Source organism: Erigeron canadensis, chromosome 3, assembly GCF_010389155.1.
Source record: "Erigeron canadensis isolate Cc75 chromosome 3, C_canadensis_v1, whole genome shotgun sequence".
NCBI classification, from domain to species: domain Eukaryota; kingdom Viridiplantae; phylum Streptophyta; class Magnoliopsida; order Asterales; family Asteraceae; genus Erigeron; species Erigeron canadensis.
The window spans coordinates 9,216,327-9,233,178 of record NC_057763.1 but is presented as its reverse complement, the minus strand read 5'-3'; the positions used below and the strand labels follow the sequence as shown (position 1 = coordinate 9,233,178).

At 32.6% G+C, this 16,852-nt stretch overlaps 1 protein-coding gene across 1 annotated transcript; it reads left to right on the top strand.

Moving 5' to 3' along the window:
- Window positions 1-10,891: 10,891 nt before the first annotated feature.
- LOC122593487 (probable LRR receptor-like serine/threonine-protein kinase At3g47570) lies at window positions 10,892-14,457 on the top strand. Its single transcript, XM_043765905.1, has 3 exons — window positions 10,892-13,574; window positions 13,681-14,030; window positions 14,144-14,457. Exons 1-3 carry the CDS (start codon window positions 10,928-10,930, stop codon window positions 14,153-14,155), a joined length of 3,009 nt encoding a protein of 1,002 aa, XP_043621840.1. The 5' UTR covers window positions 10,892-10,927; the 3' UTR covers window positions 14,156-14,457.
- Window positions 14,458-16,852: the final 2,395 nt, after the last annotated feature.

The following is a 16,852-nucleotide window of genomic DNA, read 5'->3' as shown; positions in this document are numbered from 1 at the left end:
TCCTGTTTTTCGCAATTGAAATCAAGGATATAAGTTGTTGATATTAAATGTCGGTTTATTTATGTAGGCTAAATCAAATATTGTTTGTGGCGCTTTTATTAATTCAAATTTGAAAGTTTTATGTATATTTGAAACTAAGTTCTAAAAGAACATAAAAGATTTAAAGGTCATTTCATATTGGAAAACCCTTATTTTTGTAGACGAAAGTTCAATTGGGACACTCCCATACAATGATGGAAGACGGAATTGGATACCATTGATCTTTTTACATTAGGAAATGAATCTAATGAAATAATTATAGCTTTCTGTTGTTTTCAATTCGTATCTCTATACGGAGTATTATAGTATATACTGATTGAAAACCCGTAACCCGCACTGACCCACCCGTATGCACCCCTACCAACCCCATCCGAACCCCAAACGGGCCGTTTCTCGGTTCGGGATTTCATTCTTCCTCCGGGTTTATTTTGTTGCACTATATTTTGATAATACAATGTAGTTTATTAATGTAGTGCATCTAATATGTATGTATTTTGGAAACTTATGTAGTGCTAAACTCAGTAGCTGGCTGACTTTCAGTAGCTGGCTGACTTTCACTTATGTGGTGCACTATATTCTGTTGTGCTTTCTGGAAATTGAAACTTTCTGTCTAAACTCTAAAGTGCATGAGCATGAGCTCATTAAATATATGTAATAGAGTATGTAACTATGTATTATGTAATACAGTATGCTTAAATGCAATATGTATTACTCTATTTAATATGGTTGGAAATCGGAACTTGGAAGCTTTTGGTTTTGAAGCCCATCAGCTTTCTGTTTGGAAATTGGAGCATGGAACTTTGGAAGTTTCTATACGTAATGCATGAGTAGCCCAACAGGCTTGATAATATATTTTCCGGCCCAACAGGTGTAACATGAAGCCCAGCAAATGTTTGAGTAAAGCCCAGCAGGATTATCATTATAAATTTCCGGGTAACACTAGAACGCGAACCGGTAGAACCCGGTCTCAAACCGACACTCCTAGGGGCTCAACGGGCCGGTTCTCAATTTCAATTTTCATGCATTTTTGGGTTCCGGGTCATGCCAGTTTGGGCAGCATCATATCGGTTTTAACCCGTGCGACCATGCCACAATAAATGTAGATCTACGATATTTAGTTATGTGTATATAAACTTGGCTGTAAAATCAGTGTCAAAAGTGAGTGGTTGGTGTAAAATCAACTATGTGTTTGCCTTTCAGGTTTATGACTTGCATTCCTATCATAACTTTTTAGTTCGTGATAAAATGTGAAAGAAAGCTATCTACGCAATATTTCAAATTAATATCTATTTGGTGCTTGTGCAAGAAAAGGAATGAAGTGGTGCACGAGAATGCTAGTGTCTCCCCATCTGCATTATTTGAAGAAATTAAATCGATGTCTTTTTTATGGATTTTAAGTAAGACTCATAAAGTGGTGAATGATTAGCATAAATGGTGTAACTTTACATCTTTGTTTTGATGTATTGTTTTTTATTTTTTCTATTCTGTAAGTTTTCTTTCTAGCTTTTGCTAGTTTTTAATATACTCCACTGTGCCGTAAAAAAAAAATCCTTAAACTTGGCTGTCTCTTTCCATCAATTAATTGTGTGGGATCGACAATATAACATGGTGACAGTTATGATGATGTAACTTCCCAAAATGTAAGCATATGTAAGTTCACAAAACGAGTGATTGTTTTGATATTAGTTGGCTCGCAAAATGGGTTGCATATCTATCTTGTTATGTGTATCTTATTGATAAATTATATCGTCTCATAGAGGGAATCGCAGAAGAGTTCACTAAATGCAATGCGTAGTTTTTTATTTTCATCTGATTAATATTGAAAATTTACGTTTACAACAGCATACAATGTGACAAGGAACATTCTTTGCTTTTCATGAATCAAACTATCAAACGACATAAGGGCAGATTTATGGGAGCTACGATTGGTGATTTTTTAATACTAGGTTCATTTTCTTTGTAATTCTAAACTTAAAACTAAAGAAGATTCAAGAAAATTTACAAACAAAACTACAACAATACCAAATAGGATTACTTGATATATATGAAAAGAAAATATTAAGGTATACAAAGAGCTTTTTTATATGACATGTGTTGTCCTTGTTTTATTTTAACTAGAGTGGTGTCTGCGCGTTGCAGCAACGACGATCTATAGTGCGTCAGATTCCGTAACGGTTTATAGCGTTCAGGTTTCTTTCATAAGATGCGTCAATGAAACATCTAACCGTATCTATCATTCTAAAAATAAGTCGCGGATTAGGTGCAAGAAATAACGAAATAATGAAGTGCAAAACTTACCATAAAAAGTAACAAATTCCAATTGTTTGAAACATACAATTGTAAGGGAGGAGGTCAGAGCAATTAAAAAATTTAATAGTCAAATATTAAAATTAATCTCAAATATAAAAAAAAAACATAATTGATTAGTAATTTCGTGAGTTATAAAAAAGTAATTATTGTTTAAACATTTCGTAATATAATCTGTGACAATTAAGATGTTTTTTCTTATCCGTAATAATAATTTTAGAGTTGAATAGAGTATTTATCATAATAGGGTTTCTAGGTAATTGTGGAGTTTTTTTAAGAGTAATTTTAGAATTTTAGAGATAAGGTATGTGAAGGTAGGTTAAAGTTAGAAGGGTATATTGGACAATTCAAATGTAGAGAGCTAAATAGGGAAGGGGTAGTTTGTTTATATATGGAGTATAGATATTGTGTGATAAGCCACATTGACACATAAAACAAAAACATTTTTCAAAACATGTCAAACAATATATAATGTGTTTACCAATTCTATAAAATGGACTGTTTACATGATTATATTGATGGGAAAGTCATACACTAGTCTAAGTGTCCAACAATGCTTCAACTAAGTCTTTACCACATGAGTACCCAGTCACTTAGATACCCCGAATAGATTATTGTGTTTCATAAAACCCCCTATCCTTAAATATTTTTGGTAGCATTAGCGTGTTGTTAGACGCTAACCAATGTTATTGCCTTTATAATAATATGCTCAAGTGGGAGCTATTAGTATGTGATCACGTTATATTAAATGCATTTCCGGAAATAACTTAAGTCTACGGGGTCATACGAAATAACACAGTAACTCTATATTATTAATTCGTATATTAAAGTAATATATTAATTAAAATATAATAACGAATTAATTAACTATTGATTTAATTAATTAAAGAGGATGTATTGGAGTGTAATAAGGAATTAGTATTTGTTTCCTTCTTCCACACCATAGGGCCAGAAATCTCAATGGTGAGTTTACTTGGTCACCAAGTTTAAAACCCTCCTGACTAAGCCTATAAATAGAGGGCTTACGCTTAAGGGTTTTATACACATTCAAAATACATTCAATTGTGAAAAACCTCTCCTCTCTCCCTCTCTTAGTTCGGCTGAAAACCCCTCTCCAAAGGGTTTTCGGTTTTTAGCAAGAAAAAGGGTTTTCGGGTTTTGCTTAGGGTTTCAACTTTGAGGGTTTAAACAAAGGGTTGTTTGGTTCGTGATCGGGGTACTAGCATACTTTATAGGGGTGTCTAGTGTGCGATTGTAGAAGGGTTTTACTTTAAACCCGATTTTAATTATATTGGAAGCTTTGCGCAAAGGTACAGGTTTTAATTCCTTTATTTGTTAATTAAGTTGATTGCATATATGTTTCGATTCTTACGTTGCATATACTCGTGATTATATGTATGGTTATATGCCTATATTCTAACAGTGGTATCAGAGCCACATATGTGATCTATTAATTACAAAGATCAAAACTTGAAGGGGGGTTAGGAGTTGGTTGATTTTTAATTAAATGTTAAATAATTAAAAGCTGTTTTCTTTTTTTTATATAATTAAAGATCGTTTTAATTAAATAAAAAATTAGAGTTTTTGTACAATTATCTTAACCTATTTCAATGGAAGATTGAAACCCTCATGGCAAGTTTTGAATTATGTGAAATATTGACATAATTTATGTGTTATAAATTGCATGTTTGTGTAACTTTTTTATTTAAAGTTGTTAAATAAAAGGTAAAATCACAAGTAATTAATGAAAGATTACTTGTGATTATTACTATTATATAGAGATATAAATTGCAAAGCATGATAGTCCAATAATTAGGGTTTATTGTGTGACTATGTGAATTTTTCGTGTGATTTTCCTGGTTTGCGACAGTTCAATAAAAAATTCATCTCTTTTAAGTTGTAATGAGTTGGAGGCTAAAATTTGGACTGTAGATATTCGACTTATAGGGATACAACTTTGTAGTTTTGGTCAAAAGCTGAATCGGACCAAAAACAGGTCTAAACAGGTTATGAAGCTGCTGGAAATTTCCAGTCAGCATGTTTATGTGTTATTACTTGTTAATTAAGTTGTTTAAAGGCTTACGCAATCAAGGTAACTTGATGTATGTGGTCCTCTTCTTCGGAAGGGGGGTCAGGTTTAAACATATGCATGAACCATAGTGACCATGTTTAAGTGACCCACCTTAACTTGTTACATGATTAATTAAGTTTATTAATTTTTGCTTGTTTATAAGTTGTATAAAGGTGATGCAAAAATTGTTTTCTTGGAAAAATATAAACTTGACTAAGAACTATCGAAATAGAGATTTCATTAATAAAATTGGATTCTTACAACCTTGAGATACACCGACTCACCCATTTGAACAAACTCTAAGAGAGGTATAAGCCGGAGTACGTTAGCATTCTAAAAGAGCGGATTTTTAATTGCGTTCATCGCAAACCTTTGCCCTTGCGCTTCTTTGTGCGTTCAAATGTAGCTACCGAGCTCTCTTGTGTTGTTAAGACTATAAAAATGATTTTATTAAAACATTATGTTATGAAGATTATGTATGAGTCTTCATACATAAACTTTTGATTCACATCAAATGCATTACCCAGTTAAAGTTAAGTCATTGTCACCCACTTTGATTCACATCAAGTGCTTTTCGTTCCTATGTGAGACTATAGGCGAATTGTATCTCTTCAAGGTAGATTACCACTCTGTTGTGAGACCAGCGGTGGACTATCTACATGTTTTTAATTGGGCGACTTAAAACGAGTTAAGAGGTGAGATCCTTGACCCGTAGCATAAGATGAGACAAGACATGTTTACAAAACACTTAACACCCCTTTAAAGTGTTGTTGTAAGTCTCATAACTCTAGGAGTTGCATGAATGCAACTATCGATCATCGATTACCTTTTGAGTACCGTCATTTCTAGCTGATCAACAAATGAAATGATTGTATGTCAATTGGATCTTAGTCTTAATGAAAGTAATTGTTAGATGAATTTAACAAGGGTAAATTACATTTCTTAAGGATTATTATTGAAAATACCGATAAATGAACTTTTGTCTGTTTTGTAGATGGCAACAACAAATCCTTCTCAAAACATACACCAATCGGCTTTTAGGTCGATGCTAGATTGGGAAAAACGTTCTGGACCGAACGTCAATGACTGGTTTCGTCAGCTAAAGATTGTTTTAAGATCTGAAAAAAATACCAAGTCCTAGAATAGCAGACACTCCTTGCTCCAGGAGCCAATGCTACTACAGCGGAATTGGCGGATTATAATGCTGCGTATGATAGACATAATGAGGTTGCTTGTTTTATGTTGGGAAGCATGAATGCCGACCTTCGAAAGAAATTTGAAAACTATTTTCCTCGAGATATGATTAACGAGCTCAAGTCTTATATGAAATGCAAGACAGAGTAGAGTTGTTCGACCTAGTTGACACACTTCATGACTTGCGACACGAGCAAAAAGCACTGGTTAGCCCTCATATCCTCATGATGAAGAGGTATTTTGAGCAATTGGAAAGATTGAATTATGCTTATCCACTGCCTATTGCTATTGGCATGATTCACTAATCCTTATCTAAGGATTTTGAGGAATTCGTGCGCAGTTACACTATGCATAGCATTAATAAAACCATTGCTGAACTTCATGCCATGGCGAATGAGTATGAAAAGAAGCTTTCAAAGAGGTCTACTACACCTCAAGTTCTCATGATCAAGAGGGGTAAGATCCAGAAAAGGAAACAACCGAAGGGAAAAGGCAAGAAAGAAGGTAAAGGAAAAAGAGAACTCCAAAGGTCTGCTACTCCCTAAACCTAAGAAGACCCCTCCGGCGAAAAAAGAGAACTCTGCTAAGGACCAAGCTTGTTATCACGGTAATGAAGTGGGACATTGAAAGCGGAATTGTCTAAGTATCTAGCTGAGTTGAAGAAGAAACAAACTGGTTCGGCCAATAATTCATATATCTATTGATGATTGGTTTATAATCTCATAGAGTCATAGATACCATGGTTTTCTAATATGTTAGAATGTTTGGGTCACCCACGTGTAGGTGGGCGCATTAGTAATTAGTATTTTATTGATATTAGGATATATATCAAATGTTCATCATTTGATATTTGATATATGGGGATTAATGCAAAGTTCTGTCAATAATGCTTCTTTTTCTCAAACTTAATGGAAAAAGGACAGGAAGCGGAAGCCACAGCGACTAAGCGAATGTCCATAAGTTAGAGTTTTTAACTCAACTTAGAGGGTTTTTTTTTTTTTTTTGAATTGCTAGCTTAATTAGAGTTACTGTGTGAAATACATTGGAAACACTCCTCTTGCATTTCCACAATTTCATAATGATTTGAAATTCACCCGTACAATTGTGATGATCTTTTAATCTAGGAAGGCCTCGATCTCTCAAGCATAACAAGCCCAACAATTTTTACCTTCTTTAGATATGAAATGCAAATGTACTTTAAACTTGTTCTCAATTAAAAACGGAATTTCTGTCATAATCATCCAAAATTTTTGTGGCGCAAAACCAGGCCCGGACCACTCTTAAGTATGAAAACGCCTTATTATTTTCGTCCTTGAAAGACTTTTTGTAATGTGTTTCAAATCGTAGGGTCTTCTTTTTCTAACGTTGTGTGATTATTTGTCAAGACTAGGTTTTGGATTCTTTCGCACAATCATCCACTGGTTAGCCCAAATGACTTTCCTCCAGATCGAGTTGTCGACATGATCAGGCAAATAAATATAGTGGGATGTATACCAATGGGGTTGGTGGGTCATTGGTAAAGTCTTTGACCTTGAGAGATTCATCTGAGTTCGAGTCTTACTTTCCACATTTGTAGGGGTGGATTAATTGAGACTTTTTAAGAGTTCTGGGTTTCATTCCAGACATGCGTGTAATTTAAGAGTAAGAGTAGATTAGAATGTCATTTAAAAAAAAATAAAATAGTGGGATGCAATCAAACTTGAAACAAATATGTATATAATCCATGATAGTAAATTAGTAATCTTCTAAGTTAAACAAATAATATCTTTATTTTTACTATCTTTACTATATTATACGGAAAGTGATAAATCTACAACAATTATTGGTCATCTATTAAAAATGTACATATTTTACTGTATAGTTTTTAAATGTGTAAATCATATATGTTGTGGATGACAAATAATTGTTGTAGATATATCATTCTCCATATTATAAAACATTTTGGGTTTTTAATTTATGGTATGTCTTATGAAATTAAGCATTTTTTTTTCCCAAAAAAGTCTTTTCAACATATTTATGGTTCCCAAAATGCCCATCCACACATTACAATTAGGGATGAGCACAGTCCCAAACCTGGACCGACAAAACCTGAAACCCGAAAAATGCACAAACTAGGAACCGAAGACCGACCCGATTAGTGATCGGTTCGGTTAGGTCTAACCCGAAAATTATCGGTCCGGTCTCGGTTCTACCCGATTAGGCCCGTTTTTTAACATGAACTTAGTTGAGCTTCATCCCACCTATATGTATGTGGCATACATCAACATAAGCAAGAAAGAGAATACGCATCAACAAAATGCAAAATTACAAAGCAGAATGTAAGTTACATTATGTAACCAAAAGAAACAGAAGAACGAGAACAATAAAGTTACATTTCCAAATTTCCATTTCATTCCATGACATTGTTCTTGTAATATGATTTTCGAAAGAAAAAAAAATGAAAGAAGATTGTGGTAGGTTTTTTTTTTTTTGTTAAGTTGAATATTAAGTGGTATTTAAATATTCAGTGCGTGTGTATGATCAGATCGAGAGGTAGAGGGAAACATCTAGTTTTCCAAAACTAAAACTAAAACTTATTAGTTTAATTTTTATAGATAAGATTTGTCGAATCCTTAATACATATCAGTATAAAAACGAGAAAAACCTAACCCAATACCCACAACATACATATTAATGTTATTTCCGGGTTTTTTTCGGTCTCCAGGTTTTTACCGGGTGTGGACCGAACCGACCCGAGAACCGAATTTACCTTAAACTAGGAACCGAGGACCGGACCGTTTGGCATCCGGTCCGGGTCGGGTAGGTCCGGGTTCAGTCGGTCTTAGGCCAATTTTCGGGTTTCCGGGCTTTATGCTCATCCCTAATTACAATACTAAATTACCTTATCTATCATTATAACAAATTGTCGCTCCTAAAACAAATTCTGCCGCAACGCGCGAGTATTATGATTTAATTTGAAATCTTATTGTTAAAGTTTGTTTGGTTGATTAGTTAAATTTGAAACATACATGTTTCCCAATATGACTTTGTGTGATTGTAGACGGATTTGATTTTAATGTATCTACTAGATTTTAATTCCATATACACTATTAGGATAAGTAATGACGTTTAGATGTTTAGAATTGTTTATCATGTAGTGAAATTTTTTAGGGTTAAATGCAAATTTCCTTCATGTGGTTTTTTTTTTTTAAAAAAAAAATGGTTTTTCATTCTTTTTCTGTTAACCTTTGAGTTTTTTCTCCCTGTGGCACTTCCGTTAAAAACCAACGAGCATAATACCCGCGCAATGCAACTATGAGATGGTGGGGGTGATAGGTCAAAGGAGGTGATAAGTCATAAAGTGTGATAGCCAAATGCCTTAGCTGTACGGGTTTCATACCCGGATTTAAAAATTCGTCGAAAGTATATCGAATAACATCTCTAACAAAAAAACATGAAATTTTAAGAACACCATACAATTTTTATACATTAACACGGACACAAATACAATGCATATTATGTATTTACATAGTTTACATGTAAAACTACACATTCATGTTTTAGTTTTTTAATTGTTATGAGAAAGTTTTTTCTTCCATTCATACCCATTATAAAATAAACTTTTCTTTTTGTGAGCTATACAAATTCAACATTATACAACCAGATTCATGTGAATGCAAATTATTAGTGCTGATGAATTATTACTATACAACCAGATTCATGTGAATGCAAATTATTAGTGCTGATGAAGTATTACTACAAAGGAATGTGAATGATTTTGCACGCTTAAATTTAAGATTCATCACCTCATTATATTACGTCGCTACTTTTTTATTATAAAGATTAATTATAAACCTATTTTTCCTTTCTTTTATTTCTTCTATACAAGAGATAATGTCCGTGCGTTGCGGCGGATGAGATGGTGGGGTAATAGGTCATAAGATATGATAAGTTATAAAGTGTGATAGCCAAATCCTTTAGCCGTACGGGTTCCATCATTGGATTTAAAAATTCGTCAAAAGTATATATTGAATGACATCTCTAATGAAAGAGCATGAAATTTTAAGAACACTCATACAATTTTTTTTAATTTATCGATATACGGTTTTTGAGATAAAAGATTTAGAATGAATTGGAGGAATAAAATGATTTATACAGAAGAGTAGAAAAAAAATGAGTGGTTGAGATTCAAAATATTATAGGTATATTGATAGAGATGTTTAAATTAGTGAATAAAGAATAAGAATATTTTGGGTAGTTTAAATCATCTTTTCTTAAGAAAAAATGACAAAATGTTTTATAAGATAGTATGAGTATTAGATAAGTAAAGTTTTATAATATTTCAAGTATACCGTTGTAAAATATCTATATTATCTTATAAAGCATTTTCCCTTTTTTTAAATTTCAAAAGATGATTTAAACTATCTAAATTACCCCTTTTCTTTTTTCATTAATTTAAACATCTCATTTTCTTCTCTATCCTCAAATATCAACCAATCATTTTTTCCCTCTCCTTCATAAATCATTTTATTTCTCTAATTCATTCAAAATCATTTATCTCAAAAACCTTTTATCGATAAATTATAAAAGTTGTATGAGTGTTCTAAAAATTTCACGCTCTTTCATTAGAGATGTCATTTGATATACTTTCGACGAATTTTTAAATCCAAGGACGGAGCCCGTACGGCTAAAACATTTGGATACCACACTTTATGACTTATCACCTCCTATATAACCTATCATCCCATCATCTCACCGCCGCAATACGTGGACAATTTCTCTCGTTTATTTTAATCTACATTTCAGTGTAATTGTTAGTATTTAATATCGAGTCTGATATAAATATTTTAATATTTTGATTTTGATTATAAATTGTTTTCTCTTGTATCTTTCAAAATATTGTTTGATTTAACTCCACTTTGAATAAACTTTATATCGAAACGTCCATAGGAATAAACACGTCACAACGGTATATTTAAAATTTATACGAGTATAACATTATATTTTTTACAATTAATCTTAATAATAATAACTAATGTTAACAATAAAAATCTGTAAAATATATTTTATCAGTCGTATACATATTGTATACCACTAAGTTATTGCTTTATGAAATGTATTTCACTATATTAATTGCTTTATGACAAGTCATTGTCATTGCAAAATGTCAACTTGATATGTGCACCGAATGTAATTTGTGTTGGTGAATATATCTTGATGAATACATAAATGACATTCGCTTCACCAATTGCATATAAAAATAGTTACTAGATATGGATGAATATAAAATGCTAACTTTCATGGTGGTATAGTTTGTATCCAAAGTTTAAAAACCCAATGATTTTTTTATCATCTCCCGCTCCTACTTCTATCATTCTATATACTAGTATTATAATTCTGACTACTTTTCTCACCACCACTGGTTCTTATGACGGAACTGAAAGGGATCATATGGCGTTGTTATACTTCAAGTCATTGATCATCAATGATCCATATGGAACTCTAACCTCATGGAACTCTTCTTCTGAATTTTGTAACTGGAGTGGTGTTTCATGTGGGAAGAAACATAAAAGGGTTATCATGATTCAACTAGTTTCAAAAGCCCTACAAGGCTCATTGTCTCCTCATATTGGAAACCTAAGCTTCCTTCAGGTGTTATCACTTTCAAATAATAGCCTTCAAGGAACCATCCCTTCTGAACTCGGTTTTCTTTCTAGGCTGCGTATCTTTGACTTGTCTCGAAACAAATTCAACGGAGTCATCCCTAGGAACCTGTCTAGTTGTCATAACCTTGAAGAGCTTAGGATTAGTTATAATAAGCTAGTTGGAAGCATACCCATAGATATCAGTTTTCTCTCCAAACTAACTATTCTTACATTGGGTGATAATAACTTAACCGGAGGAATCCCTCCTTTCTTGGGGAATCTTACATTGTTGGAAACATTCTCTCTTACCAGAAATCCATTGGGTGGGATCATTCCAGACACCTTAGGTCGTTTGAAAAGCTCAAAATTATTTACCGCTGGTGGATGTAACTTACATGGAACCATCCCTCACTCCATCTATAACCTCTCGCTCCTAACTGATTTTAGTTTGTCTAGTAATCATCTCACAGGTAGTCTTCCTCCAGTAATTGGGTTAATGCTCCCAAATCTTCAATATCTTCAACTATCGGGCAATCAATTGTCTGGTTTTCTTCCTCCGTCAATATCTAATTGTTCGAAATTAAATCTTCTTCAATTGAATGAAAATAATTTTAATGGGAAGTTGACAATCGATTTTTCTAACCTACAAGATATTACTAAAATATTTTTGATGAATAACAATTTCAATGGCGGTGGAGAAGCAGGTGAAATGAAATTTATTGATTCTTTAGGAAACTGCAGCAAATTAGAGGTATTGAATCTTGGTAAATGTAACATTCAAGGAGTGGTCCCTGCATCAATAGGTAATCTTTCTCACCAACTCAGTTATCTAGATTTACGAGGAAACCAGTTATATGGAAACCTCCCTTCAAGCATAGGTAACCTAGTTGGTTTGACCTATTTAGCTCTAGATAACAATACCCAATTAACAGGAAAAATCCCCTTTACCATTGGCATGCTTCAAAATCTGCAAGAGGCTTATCTTTCTCAAAATCAACTTTCAGGGCCAATTCCATATTCAATTGGAAACTTATCAATGTTGACTTTGCTTAGTTTAGGTTCCAACAAATTGGAAGGTGATATTCCACCAACTATGGGGAATTGTCATCAGCTAGAACAATTGTACCTCAGGGACAATAAACTAAGTGGGAAAATACCTATACAAATTTTTCAACTTACTTCTTTATTCATGTTATATCTTTCATATAATAGCCTCTCTGGTACACTTCCAACTAAAGTTGAAGATCTTAAATCTTTGAACCAGCTGGATTTATCTTATAATCAACTATCAGGTGACATTCCAAGTAGCCTTGGTGGTTGTACTAGCCTTATCATCTTATACATCAATGACAACTTATTTGAAGGAATGTTACCACAATCATTAAGTTCCTTGAAAGGACTGGTAGAACTCGATCTTTCTCACAACGGTTTATCTGGCCAAATTCCTTCGTTCTTAGAACAATTCTCGTTAGAATATTTAAACCTCTCTCTTAACAATTTTCATGGTCAAGTACCGGTAAAAGGGGTGTTTGCCAATGCAAGTGCATTCTTCATTTTGGGAAACAATAGACTTTGTGGTGGTTTGGTTGAACTTAGATTACCGAAATGCAAAATGGCAAAAAAACGTAACAAAAGGTTCAAATTGATCGTTATAGTCATTTTAGTTTCTTGTACGGTGTTTTTTGTATTATGTTTTGTCTATGCTTGGCATAAAAAGAAAAAGAATGTCCAACCATCTCAGTCATCCACAAACGAAAGGTTCTTAAAAGTTTCATATGATCAACTGTTCAAGGCTACTAATGGGTTCTCTGAAGAGAACTTGATTGGCCATGGTGGCTCAAGCTCTATCTATAAAGGAACTCTTGATCATGATGAAAAAGTTGTTGCAATAAAAGTTCTACATCTTCGAATTCGGGGAGCTCATAAAAGCTTTATAGCGGAATGTGAAGCAGGACGAAGTATTCGACACCGAAATATGTTGAAGATAATAACTTCGTGTTCAAGCATTGACTTTCAAGGAAACGATTTTAAAGCTTTGGTTTACGAGTTCATGCCCAATGGGAGTTTACATGATTGGTTGCATTTAAAAACAAATGCATCCAGACTAGACCTATTTCAAAGAATAAATATTCTCATAGATATTGCATACGCACTTGATTATCTTCATAACCAATGTTTACCAACCATTGTTCATGGAGACATGAAGCCTAGCAATATCCTACTAGATAATGATATGGTGGCTCACATTGGCGACTTTGGTTTGGCTAAATTTCTTGAAATAAATTCAAACCAAATTAACTCAACTGGGGTTAAAGGAACAATTGGATATGCACCTCCTGGTAAACTTAATCTCGCAAACTTAATCTTGCAAGCTTAATCTTGCAAGCTCAGTTTTACTTTGCAATATTAACTTATTATAAACTTATTGCTAATTGTAAATCGCAGAATATGGTTTGGGGAGTAAGATGACAAGTAGTGGGGATGTTTACAGCTTTGGAATAATAATATTGGAGGTTATGAGTGGAAAAAAACCGACTGATGATATATTCAATGAAAACCTTAGCCTTCATAAGTTTGCTTATATGGCGTTGTTAGACCAAGTAATCAATGTTATTGATGGTGATGTTGTTCACATGCAAAGTATCAAAGTAAATGAACAAAAAATGAAAGAATGTTTGGCTTCCATTATAACGATTGGAGTATCATGCTCTGTAGATTCTCCATCACAACGGATGAATATCAAGAATGTTGTACATGAGTTGTTGCATGTTCGAGATGCCCTTCAAAATCTTGAGGTATGATGTTATCTATAATAACTTATTATTTTAGAATTACCTTCACCTCTAACATGGTTTTATTTGCTCTATGTATACATCATTTCAAATCTAACACCAATCTTGCATTTCAGAGTTTAAAGTAGCTGCTGTAAGGAGTGACATATGTTATGGTTAAATACCTGTTACTTTGTTATTTGCTTTGACAAATATGGTTTAACTGTCTGGTGATGTTAGACCGCGTGTTTCGTGCTATAATAAATTAGATAAATATGTATGTTGTTTGTTGCCACATAGAGCAAAGTGTCAACCAAAGTTATAAAGTGTAACCATTACTTTGAGATGCTCGTGTAAGACAATCACAATATCTATTAGATCTTATGGAGACTCGATAAAGATTTGTGATTCTGTTTTTACTAATCAAATAACACTATTTTCATTGATTTCATTGTGTAAAAGAATTGTATCCACTATGTAAGCTATTGTTCGACGTGATCTAGCCGTCCATCCATAGGTTTTTTCTCTCAATTTCTTTTGAATAATACAAACCAGATTCGTAAGTAAAGTTAAATGTTAGTTGATATACAACTCTAGTAACCACTTTTAAAATTTTAATTGTGCTAAATTGAAGTCTATTAATATTACTACAAATAGCGATCTAGATAAACACTTTGCAACAAAACTGTATCAAATTAAAGTAACAAATCTATATGCTCATCAATTATCCGTTGATATCATCTTTTTATTTTTAAAAACTTGTACATATGCCCAGTAGCTAGCATATCCAGCAATGTAAATCACATATGTCCAATTATAAATTTAATGGTGGCAAAATTCATGATATGGATTGGATCGGTTGATGGATGAAAATGGATCCGGGTCAAAACAGGATCTGGTCAACATGGGTTGTTTTAAAAAATAGTATAAATTAAGTTCACATGTGAAAGCATGTTTGTAACAAAACAGATCCAGGTTAATGGAACAACTTATTATAAAGATATAAAAAAGTAAGTAACTGCTGAGTGCCGTTTTCTATGGGTTTTGAACCCCAATACCTCGACGGTGTATGGGGGAAGTTAAGATGTAGGCATACCTTACCTCTACCTAAGTAGAGAGGCTGTTTCCAGTTTCTACCTAAATAGTAGAAAAGACCCTCCAACCTTTGCTTGGGATGAAGATCGAACCCATAACCTCTGTCTCCAGAGGCAAAGGTGTTTATCACTGATCCAACCATGCTGCTTTATTATAAAGATATAAGATGATAAAAAATATATATATACTCAATACATGTTGAAACAAAATAACCCTTTATGTTCATAAAACCTATTTCCATCGTATTACTATTATGTTTACTTTACGTATTTTTATATATACTAAGAGACAACTGTCCTAATAGCTTATTGACCAATCACAGCTTTCAATTTTATTAAATTGAACATTAATGATGTCATAATTATAACTATAATTTACAATTTACGGATATGTATATTCATACGAATAGATCTATTAATTATATGAAAAACTAATTCCTAATATGGATAATGTAGACCTAAAGATATAGATAGATGATTTGTACGCTAGGAGTAATTATCTATATCATATGATAAAACTTATCTAAATACACGTACAAAAATTAAATTAGAAAACGATTGACATAGTATAAAAGATACAGTGCTTATGTTATCAAAAATTGTTTTGTAGTTGCAACATCTAATTTTTAAGTACGAATAATTACAAAAACTATTGTGTAAAAATAAATACAAAATATGAAATACGCTATATGATGGTGTACCCACCGTCACTCAGGATAAAGCCTTACCCTAGGAAGGCTAAAAGGTCACCTAGGGTATCACATAACCCGGGTTAAAGAGGATAAACATGAAAACATATGATCATATCACTTCCTTAAATAAGGGAGATCGTTACCAAAGATAAGAAACCCGTAGGAGACTTATTCTCCACGAAAAACTACTATAAAAGGGGGAAAACCTTAGATCATTATCAATATACTCATTACGAGAAAAACCCTAAAACACATACTAGATCTCCGGGAAAAACCCTAAGAGATCTGGACACATCTAAACCGGTGTACAAGGGAGAAAAACTCCTACCAACAAGAAATCGCCGTCCAATCCATCAAACACTTCCAAACCCCTTAACCTAATCCGCTATACAAACACTATACGCGTTCAATCGTTAAAAAATATATATGTTTAATTTTATTTTACCTACAATTTTTGAATTACATGGGAATCTTAAGCTAATAAAAGCAACACAAATCTGATAAATAAAGTAAACAAATATTATGAAAAAAAAAAAAATACAAAAGATGAAATACAACATAAGCTTTCAATGGTTTAATATCATATTTATTTAAATTTGATTTTATACCTACAAGTTTTAAATCTTTATATATCAAAGACTACAATTACCTAATAGCTTATTAATCAATCACAGCTCTTAAACAATTTTTTATATCTTAAAAATGTCATAAATAGTCAGTGTATTTAACACGGCATACTAAAAGACAACTGACCTAATTTCAATTGACCAATCACAACCCTCAATTTCTCAAAATTAATTGATTCAACACATGTCTAAATTAATTTACACTTTTTGGTTTTCCATCATCAATTTTCACTTTAACCCAATTTACAAATAATTAATATTGTATTGCACAATGTCTATCTAATAACAAAATATAGATAAAAATTAGAAATGTTACTAACATTTAGATTAATACAAATTAACATTTATATCAAAACTTATTTATATTATTAATTGTAATTAAACTAATTATTGTAATATTGTTGTTAGTGGATAATCATTTTAATAATTGGAAT

Bases quoted from the DNA above. Each gene is read 5' to 3' on its own strand.
- LOC122593487 (XM_043765905.1), top strand. From the start codon at position 10,928: ATGATTTTTTTATCATCTCCCGCTCCTACTTCTATCATTCTATATACT. The intron at 13,575-13,680 runs GTAAACTTAATC...TGTAAATCGCAG, and splicing joins AATTGGATATGCACCTCCTG to AATATGGTTTGGGGAGTAAG.